The sequence below is a fragment of the Pollachius pollachius genome (genome assembly GCF_949987615.1).
Source record: "Pollachius pollachius genome assembly, chromosome: 5".
Taxonomy (NCBI): Eukaryota; Metazoa; Chordata; class Actinopteri; order Gadiformes; family Gadidae; genus Pollachius; species Pollachius pollachius.
Genome location: NC_136938.1, coordinates 20,593,565 through 20,604,292, shown reverse-complemented (window position 1 = coordinate 20,604,292; position 10,728 = coordinate 20,593,565). Strand labels below are relative to the sequence as shown.

The window sequence follows — 10,728 nt, the reverse complement described above, 5'->3', positions numbered from 1 at the left end:
GTTTTCTGGCGCCCTCTCATGGAGGGCCAGGTTGGTAGCAGGACCCATTAGTCCGGATGGATTGGTAGATATGGACCGCATTGTGGTCCTCTTTTACCCCGTTGTAGAGGAAGGAACCTGAGTCCTTCCAATTGAGACCCAGCCAATGTACGGTGTCAGTTGCCTTTTTCCTCTTTGTCTCTTTATAACTCTGCCTCTGAGCCTCAATCGTCTTATCTCAATTTCCATTCTTTCTTTTTCCTCGTTCGATCTTAGCTGCCTCCATCTTCCTGTATCTTTTCCGACTTTTCAAGTCTCTTTATTTCTCCCTTTCTCCTATTAATATTTCTCGTCGTCTCTTTCTCTTCTAACCCATTTTCTTACGTTCTGCGGTCAACTTATTGAGGATTTTTTCCCCTTTCTCAGTCTTATGCCCTGTTGGTTTGAATATTAACCATTTCAGCATTATTTTCTAATTTTGTATCAGATTAATTTTTGTAGTCTAAAACGAAACTTATGTCAAATATTTGCAGCGTAAGATACTATTATTGTTAATATAATATATTAACTCAATCACCGCCAAAGATGTTTTGTTAGTCATATCGACTAGTCATCAATTTATGCTTTCTATGAAGTTTTAACCAAATATTATAAATTTTAACAATTACAGTGACATAAATTCTACTAAATTAAATACTTGTCTCGTCCCTGTACAGCCAACGGTGATCCAACTATTGTTTTCCTTTACATATAGCACCACCGTCTGTCCACGGTGGGTAATGTCGGTTCAACACCACAACCAAAATCCATCCATGTTTTCCACTCTTTCTCACTTATGGCTTCTGGGCCTAGCTCCATCTGGGGGATCATGAAGACGGGGCGTTTTTTCATGATAAACGAAGAAACATAATCCTAAAACAACGTATATTAATTCCAACAATATGTTTCAACAAAAAACAATTGATTGCCAACAGAAGAACTTTTTTGGAAGATTTATTACAGTAACCAGAGACAAACATCTGGACAGCTTGAAGAGTGTTCTTGTTTTAATTGTTATATCTCTACATTACACTTTGGATGCAAATACATATGGGAATACAATTATTATCGGTTGTAATTTTAAAACACCAGACACCAGATCATTCGTGTTATTGGAGAAGAATCCACTTTTCGACATAGTAGCCTACGACACAACCTAAAGTACTGCATTTACACTTACACACACTGCACTAACAAGTGGACACAAACAGGAATTATTGATTAATTGACTCGTTTTTTCTTTTACCCTTAACTTAACGGTATACCTGACTTTATTTTATGTTTTGCTTTGATGATGTAAACAATGTAACACATTTTCTTTTGCGGGTCTGCATCTAGGCCTATTAGACTGCACAATTTAAGAAGAATATCTTTCCTATCCAGAATATACACGAGAACATTTTTAAAAATCGATATCATATAACAATTGGGTAAATACAAAGAAGCAGTCGTTTAATTCATTTTGACAAAAAATGTGAAAGATCGGTCATCCAACGAAGGCACGGTTGTCTTATATTACATGTCATCACTGGTGATCATCATTTCATTGGTCGTAGAAGGGTTTTGGAAAGTCATCACTTCATTATCGTCCTCTATCTCCTAAACACACACACACACACACACACACACAAATTGGGATATACAGTTAATATAATATAATAATGTATAAATTGATACCTTACATGAACACCTTTATCTTGGTTAACATGAACACTATTATTTCAAATGAAGACCATTAGGAAACGATGGAATAGACCGTGAGTTAACTCTCATGAATTAATGAACTATTCCTCAATAACGTACCTCATTAGCTAATGTTAAGTCATTGTTAATTCATGTATCCTTATTGTGAAGTGTTACCTTGCAAAAGTATAGCAATGTAGTGGAAATTAAAAAATATGAACTGGTGTGTGTGTGTGTGTGTCACTAACGTTGTAGTCTCTCTCCTTGTAGTCTTTCTCTTTGCTGCGGTAGGACACCACGTGGATCAGAGTGTAGATTCTAGAAAGAGGGAAATAGGTTGGGGATTAGACAGCAGGTGGAGGATTCAGGGTAAATACTCTTAGAGGAAGGACAATGCAAAATACAAACACCTCAGATATACAGAACGATGGAAACAAGTTCCCCATTACAACAATCAACTATTTAAAGCTCTGCTATGTCTTACACTATCCAAAACCCAATTCAGTGATTTCTTCCTGCCATTGTAATGAAAAAAGGGATGAAACTGTTCCTCACATGATCCGTGCGTGTGCGTGCGTGTGTGTGCGTGCGTGCGTGCGTGTGTGTTCGTATACCTGTGATACAACATGGCTAGGAACTGGACGATAAGTAGAATAGCAAAAGACAGCAGGAACATTAAGCTGAGGGGCTCCACCTGGTGATAGAGTATTGTTATTAAATATTATTACTAATAATACAACTAACTGTGTTGAATAAGCAGAAACATCCAATGGCTGTATCATACAGATGATGTTAAAACAACCACCATAAAGACAAAGACCCTCGCCATACCATAAGAATGTACAAATTAACCATATTAACTGCACATCAGATAATAAGGACACTTTACTATGCAACACCTTGAGATTCTCTCCAGACGCTGTTCCGTTTGGGTAGTACTTTGGGATCTTGATGCTGATGGTATCACTGCCGATGGCCTGAAGGAAGAAGGTTGCCACGACCCAGAGCACGTTGATGATGAAATACAGGAAGACGGACTGATGTGGACATGGAGAAGATATGGATGGCAAAGTCAGACATCTGAGGATTAACTGTAGATCTGATTCCGACAGGAATTGTAAGTACGTATGTATGGTCATCTCTATTCTCGTCGACCTAACATGTGTTTTATATCGACTAAAAGGAATTTTAAATATATCTTATTTCTCAAATAAACTCTTTGAAATATCTAGTCAACATATTTAAAATTAATCATCATGCTAATATTATTAAAGAAAAGCAATGTCACAAGCACACAATCACACACACACACACACACACACACACACACAAACACACACACACACACACACACACACAAAAACACACAAACACAAACCTTATTGCGGAGTGATTTTAATTCTCTGAGGACTTCTTGCTTATGTGCTTCCGATTCAATAATTGGGGTCAAGTAGCGCTCTATCAGCTTGACCCAGAAGTCAGTCTCATCCTTTAAAAAAAACACAAGCCATTTTTATATCTTAAACAATCCAAAACTAGCATGACACCGTCCTTTTTGGATCACTTTTGATACAAAACAAGTTCACCTTCACAAGTATCAAAGGCTACTAAATGCACTATATCATTCTACAATTTTTAAATACAACCTTTTTCAAATTAATCTATTTAGAAAAAGTGAAAATAAAATTTCTGACATATTGTACATCCATAGAAAGATATAGGCTACCTCTTCTAGTATTACCAAGACAACCTCCCATAAAAAATTGACTTATTCCTCCTAGTCTGACTTAAAAAAGGTAATTATGTGAAAGGATCACTATTGAACGTTTCATCAGGGTAAACCAAGGCCAGAAAAGAAGGCAAAAATCCGAGCCTTACCGCTTCCAATTCTTGCACTTGGGGGGCGGTGAGAGTCTTCGCAATGGCTCTCTTCACCTTCTTATCTAGAACCTCCATTTGATTGGTTTTCAGGATTTGACGAGCCTGAAATAGAGAAAGGTAAGGCCTTCTTGAAGATTTCAGTTTTGTTAACTTTGGCAACACATTTGGCCAAATTACAAACAATGTCACCAAAGACATCAAGTTCGTAACATTCACAATACTTCAAAAGCATGAGCTTTTGTCAGTGGGACTTAATAGCGCATGAAAATCTTCGGGATTACCACTTTAATGCACCAATAAAGTATAGCCAATTCTACAATTTTAAAGATGCACTTCGTATTTATTCATTTTTGGATTTGACTAAATGTCTGCTTTGTTTGCGTAATGCCCCGCTTGAGCCCTAGAGGGAGCTACCTGCTGGGCCAGTGCTTGCTGTAGCCCTTCCAGTTCGTCGTTGGTCAGAACGTCTTCTGGACCGACGTCGCTGAGCTCTCTTGTGAGCGTGTCCGCTAGCATTAATGCTAGTTCGTCACACACGTCAGCCTGATCCACGGTTCTCAGTGCGTACCTAGGACCCACACAAGGAGGAAACCCGCGATTAATCACAGCAGAACTCATCTGTATGCCATACAGTGGTTTATAGCCGTTGCTCCGTTTTGTGGATGTATCAGGCTACAACATAACAAGGCAATAATTAGCATTTACATTATACCATATATTCTCAAGGAATAAAAATTGGTGTCCTTTTTATAAGGGGATTTTACCTAATTTGCTGATTTAGATTCCTCTTCAAGTTGGCATAGGTCAGCTTCTTCAGGAATTCCTTTTGCACTGGCAAGACCCAGTCTGGTTAAGCGCACACACACACACACACACACACACACACACACACACACACACACACACACACAAATGCACATACAGACACACACACACAGACGCACACACACTCACACAAATGCACATACACACACACACACACACACACACAGCATCTTCGTTATTCACTGAATGGCTGCATATTTTAAAACACTTGCCTGTCATCCCCATAGAGTCTGTGTCTTATGGGGCTTTAAATGTACGGGGCACTAATACAACTTGGATTAATTTTACTCTGATTGATTGATGTGGACAACATACAAATAAAGTAAAATGAATAAATACTTTTCTTAATTTGGATGTTTTTTAATAATAATGACCAAAATCTCTAATTTCTTACCACTAGAAGGAATATCTTGCCTCCTCACAAGATTCCCAAGGTAATCAAAGGCCTCATCATCGCCGTCCAGCTCATCATCATCACGATCATAATCAATAAATGTTTCATTTTTTCTATCGCTTTCTCTGTAAGTGAATCGTGGCAATTCATTATTTACACACACAAACACACACACACACACACACAAACACACACACACACGCACGCATGCACACACACACACACGCACGCATGCACACACACACACATACACACACACAAACACACACACACACACACACACATACACAAACACACACGCAGAGAGACAGACAGACAGAACAGACACACACATTTCAAAAGAAACAACAGTTAAACTAAATAGACAAATAAATAAAAAAGGTTTACATGTATTGTGTTTTCTAAACATCCAAATACCAATTGGTACTCTGTAAAAATATTGGGTATGGGGCTCTGTCATATATGTGTGTGTGTGTGTGTGTGTGTGTGTCTGTGTGTCTCTTCACTTTCATGTATGTGTTTATGCATATGTACATTTATGTGTGTGTCAAAAAAACCTTTTGTCCATAAAAGTATACCTGCTACTAGTTGACGAGTTCAGGCTCTTCTTTTCCGCCCCTCTCCGTCTCACCAAGCTGGTATCCAGATTTCCCAGCTCTTCTTCTTTGGTGGTTGCCAACTTGGGCTGAAGCTCTATCTCTACAGCAGGTGTCATTTCAACCACGGTTTGTCTGCGCTGGGTGGTTTGGCCCACAGACGCACTGATTTGTTGCAACATCGCATTATCCTTGTCTTGGGTTACCTTTAAGAGAAGATTTTAAAGAGAAAATAAATAGTTAAGAAATAATACATGTAATATATGCCTGTGCATTTGTGCACGTGTGTGTGTGTGTGTGTGTGTGTATGTATGTGTGTGTGTGTGTGTGTGTGTGTGTGTGTGTGTGTGTGTGTGTGCGTGTGCGTCTGCATGTGTGTTTGTGTTTGTGTGTGAGTGTGTGTGTGTTTGTGTGTGTGTGTGTGATAATAGTCACCTGCACTTTCATGTCCCAGCAGCAGAGCTTACAGGTTTGGTCACACAACACATTTTGGACCTTCTTCACTTCTCCTTCCCTAGGAAATACAAAACCACACATTGATCAATGTCAATGGATGGATATGTAGTCAGACAGAGAGACAATCAGACAGACAGACAGACAGACAGACAGGCAGACAGACAGACAGACAGACAGACAGACAGACAGACAGACAGACAGACACTCACTCCTTGGTTTCCCTGGTGCCCCAGGAGACATTGTTCATGTTGACCAGTGAGTAGATGGTCAGAAGCAGGTAGCCACTGGGAATACAGATGAAGTACATCAGGCCATAGATAATCATACCTAGGGCAAAGAAAATGCGGGTTAATGATAATTGAATGAATATTAATAATATCATCATCCTTGTCCTTCTCATCATCGTCAACATAATCGACATCATCATCCATGTACAATATCATCATATCATGCAGTTTAACACAATCCAAAATAATAATCTGTAAAATAATGTGTACCAAATTCCTCTGGGTGGAGTAAGGCTGTCACCAAGTACATTATTGTCATGGAAATCAGGAAGACGCCAGTGGGTGTTAGGAATGTTTCCTGCATTACCATGTCACCTAGAAAAGATACACATCATTGGAAATCAGAACAAAACAACAAATACATTAAGCATTACTCTTGGAGCTTCATTTTCGGTAATTTGGTTTTAAAGAGTCAGTTTTTTTGGGCTTTCAGAGATTTTAGATAAATCAAAGTTATTGAGGTGAATCCAAAATACGGTTTACACTGCAGATTAAACGGATCTAATAATAATATTACTTCCTCTCACTTGCCTCTAGATATATTACACTGTCTTATTTGGATTGGTGTCCTTAAAGTGTCTTTTTTTTATAGAGATCTGTTAAACACAGACTTTAGATGGGCTCAAATGACAACTATATTAATTTGACCTAAAAAGATGTCCCATTCCCTCCAGCCTGACTTCCATTTTAGTATTCTGTTGGTTCTCCAGTCTTCCATCGTCATGGTGAAACTATAACTCCAGGCACCACTTCAATGGCTTGGCAATAGATCACCGCATCAACTCTTTCTCTCTCTCTCTCTCCATGTGGCCTCTACATCTCAGAACTCAGATGATTCACTATTCACCATTTTGTCAGCAGAACATTTCATCCAAAGCGACTAACAACAAACCCAGAACGTCACAGGCTGGGAGTACAACATCCTTACCGCCGCTGGCCTATCCTGCCCCCAAGGTCAAAGAATTTATTAATTGTAAAAAACAATGTAACGACAGACTCTCTTCAGACTCACCTATGATGGAGAAGAGGGAGGCGGTCATCAGGAAAGCATACAGGACACTCATGATGGCAGCAATGGTAACCTGGGTGTTGGACTTGGTTACGAAGCAGATGAGCATGTAGAAGATGGGAGGGACGCACCCGATGATGATGGAGGTAGTCCCAGGGATCGTGAAGACAAACTGGAAAGCCCCTGAAAGAGTGCAGACACGTTGGACGAAAGCCATGGCGATTCATCAGTAGGGGGCTGCAGAAATGTGCTTGGTGTGACTTAAGAAACTCAGTGTAGAAGGAATGCAGCAATGCAACAACTCCTTACTGTGTGGGTCCCTTTCCCTTTGCTGCATGTAACACAGTAGGGATCATTGGTCTGATTGGACTCTAGTGGCAAAATCATATTTGATCGATTACGGCGCTCTGTTTATGTCCTCAACAGAACAATAAATCGTAATCAGTCGGTTTTATCTCCAACCCATGTATCAGTATTTTCACTAATAACCAAGGAAGGACTATAATAAATTAGGAAGCTAAATAATTAGCGCCTTCGCAGCTGTTTGCTAGTCACAAGAAAGGCAAGAGAAGAACACATATGAGAAGGTAAGGAGTCTCTTTTACTTACCAGCTCCATGTCAATGCAGCGTGGGATTACCCTGTTGGTTGATTCAACCAGTATAGCCGTAATAGTAGTAGTACACAAAAGTCATGAAATCAGGTAGGGGATGGTGGAGATGGTTGATTCAAGACAGAGAGACAGACAGGGACAAAGCAAAGGAAAGACTAGATCAGTGGATCCCCTGCAGTCATCTGAAACAATAGAATCATAATCAATATCAAGGTGAAGGTTTTTCTTTTGCCCGCCACCTTCATTCATCCATTCATCGACCAGTCCATTGTTCCATCCATCCGTCAATTTATTCATCCATCAATTTATTCTTTCATCCAACCATAGATTGATTTATTCATTTATCATTGCCGATTCTAATTCAATTGGTGCAAGTTTATTCTTCCATAGAGCACCTGAGGAAAATAGTCAGAAATGCCGATTTGGTGATTTCACATGAAGCAACAAGAAGCCATGCAGAGTTGGACCTTGTGTTAAAAGAAGGAAAGGCTGTTTTCTATTGACTGATCCTAAGGACAGTTGAGTGGACTATACCTGCTATCATGAGTGTGACTGAAGCAGGTCCCAGGATGGAGGACCCCACTGTGAACATCTGGTAGAAGATATACAGGCTGGAGATGGATGAGTTCCTCTTCACCGTCTCTGCACCGCTACAGAGGCAGTAACAAGAGAGCATGAGTGAACGACCATGAGGGGTTTATTCAATTGACTGTGATTGCCTCATTATCACTTTATAAATGTGATAATATTTATTAATATTTATGTGAATGCATTATTTCAGGTCTTACTTTAGCTAAGTAGTTAAAATATGCATATACCGTGCATCTATCATTTGTGTATACATATTTTTTAAATATACATTTCTAATACCAATATGCTTTGAATATATATATTTAAATGCTATATATGCTTATCAACGCCTATTACTATCCTGTACCTTATACTGTGACACCCAACCATATTGTAATCCTTTCAGGGATTACATCCCATCTTAACTTACTCCAATATCATATCAATATATAAATGATTTATTATTCATTTTAAATGATTATAATTCATATTAACTCACTCACTGCACCTTTCTTTTTATGATTATAAACACCATTTTTTAAAAAAACAACATCAATCTGGGCCCCGGCCGCAGAACGTTTCCGACAATAAACCTAAAGTCGGACGTGCAAGGTCTTCCAAAACCCTAGGACGCGTGGGACACCTGCTCAGGAGGTCCAGCGTGTTGGCCAGGGTGGAGGGCCCCCATCGCCTCCTCTGGTTGTAGAACTCCTTGAACTCCTGCGGGGAGTTGGTGTAGGCGTCGGAGGCGGCGTTGTACTCCACCCGCCAGCCCTGCTGAAGCAGCAGCGTACACAGCCAGCGGTCCTCACCTGCCCCGCGCGGAAGGGAGCGGGTCAGAGCGTCGGCTAGGCGGAGGTGTGTCGTTTGCGACGCGTGTGCGCGCGTTACTTCACTAACTAATATTGGTGGGGAACGGTGAATGAACGTACCCTTATTGTACAGTGTGTCCTGCAAATGTATAGCAATGTAGCAGTAATTATAAAATATTGTTGTTGTGGTTGTGTGCGTGTGTCTGTGTGTGCTTGTGTGTGTGTGTGTGTGCTTGTGTGTGTGTGTGTGTGTGCGTGTGTGTGTGTAAGAAAACATGTTAACAAGCCCTGGTGGGAAATTCGGAAGTGTTTGTGCTTGTGTGTGAGTGTAGGTGTGTGTGTGTGTGTGTGTGTGTGCTTGTGTGTGTGTGTGTGTGTGCGTGTGTGTGTGTGTAAGAAAACATGTTAACAAGCCCTGGTGGGAAATTCGGAAGTGTGTGTGCTTGTGTGTGAGTGTAGGTGTGTGTGTGTGTGTGTGTGTGTGTGTGTGTGTGTGCGTGTGTGTGTGTATGTGTGTGTGTGTGTGGGGGGGGGGGGTGTTAACCTTGATCATACTGCACATATTGAGCTGCCTTGGTAGAAGTTGTGGTGTACTTCTTCAGAACGTTGTCGTCCATGAGGGCAGAGCCTCTGAAGAGGCTGAAGCACCCTGGACTGCACAGCACAGAGCCAAACACATGCTCTGCCGTCTTCTGCAGCCAATGGCCCACTGCGTATTCAAACTTCTGGTACCACACCATCGGACCTACGGACGCAAACATGGTCCAGTACACAAACACTTCTTGCAACCGAAATAAAAATCGATATACGCTGAGAAAGATATGATGGATACTATCTAGCAGGCCAGCTTACCCATGCCGGTGGGATGTATTCTGCCACATGCTGCTCCCACATTCTCATACATCCTCAATCTGCCGATCAAAGTGTCCTGTTATACTTCAGTTGGTTAGACTGTACTCTTGTTACATGTTATCTGTTGGGCTTGCACGTCAGAATGCATCTTGGAATGGAATAAATAGGTGATACTCAATGCTAAAACACCATTACTACAGATAGCATTCCTATATGCCTATGCTTCCGAAATGGAGGCAGTCATGGCGATGTGACGTCGCGATGTACAAGCCCTTATAGGCAGCCACTAACGCCTCGGTGGTTGAGCAAAGGTGTGCTCTGGTTGTCATGTCATAAAAACAAGCCCGACCCCCAAAAAATCAATACAAGCATAAGAAGGACAGCAGCATTAGTGTTAGGTCCCACGATGTTCAGCCATAGAGGGGCTGTGGAGCTAGGGATATATACTGCTTATGAGCAGTGCTTATTATGGTTATGGGTCAGGAGGGGGTCTAGAGAAAACTAGAAGACGATAATCAAAAGGACAAGATTGTTGAAAGAGAAAAATAAATGGAATTTCAACAATATACTTACCGTATTTCCCGCACTATAAGGCGCACCGGATTATAAGGCGCACCTTCAATGAATGACCTATTTTAGAACTTTTTTCATAAATAGGGCGCACCGGATTATAAGGCGCATAGCATAGAAGATACTGCAGTCAAACGTTTGACTGGGGGTGCGTTATGCATCC

The 10,728-nt window shown here is 40.7% G+C and overlaps 1 protein-coding gene across 1 annotated transcript in view; it reads right to left on the bottom strand.

Moving 5' to 3' along the window:
* Nucleotides 1-16: 16 nt before the first annotated feature.
* The window catches only part of chs1 (chitin synthase 1), a gene marked incomplete at both ends in the record, with an annotated part of 37,765 nt that continues 27,053 nt past the window's right edge, over nucleotides 17-10,728 (bottom strand). Inside the window, 17 exons of the mRNA XM_079736503.1 lie at nucleotides 17-124; nucleotides 1,950-2,019; nucleotides 2,316-2,395; nucleotides 2,601-2,738; nucleotides 3,080-3,190; nucleotides 3,580-3,684; nucleotides 3,997-4,150; nucleotides 4,347-4,428; nucleotides 5,387-5,603; nucleotides 5,833-5,911; nucleotides 6,063-6,180; nucleotides 6,351-6,455; nucleotides 7,153-7,332; nucleotides 8,296-8,411; nucleotides 8,975-9,143; nucleotides 9,688-9,888; nucleotides 9,996-10,054. Coding sequence (XP_079592629.1) covers nucleotides 17-124; nucleotides 1,950-2,019; nucleotides 2,316-2,395; nucleotides 2,601-2,738; nucleotides 3,080-3,190; nucleotides 3,580-3,684; nucleotides 3,997-4,150; nucleotides 4,347-4,428; nucleotides 5,387-5,603; nucleotides 5,833-5,911; nucleotides 6,063-6,180; nucleotides 6,351-6,455; nucleotides 7,153-7,332; nucleotides 8,296-8,411; nucleotides 8,975-9,143; nucleotides 9,688-9,888; nucleotides 9,996-10,054 — 2,092 coding nt within the window. The remainder of the gene's footprint in view (nucleotides 125-1,949; nucleotides 2,020-2,315; nucleotides 2,396-2,600; nucleotides 2,739-3,079; nucleotides 3,191-3,579; nucleotides 3,685-3,996; nucleotides 4,151-4,346; nucleotides 4,429-5,386; nucleotides 5,604-5,832; nucleotides 5,912-6,062; nucleotides 6,181-6,350; nucleotides 6,456-7,152; nucleotides 7,333-8,295; nucleotides 8,412-8,974; nucleotides 9,144-9,687; nucleotides 9,889-9,995; nucleotides 10,055-10,728) is intronic.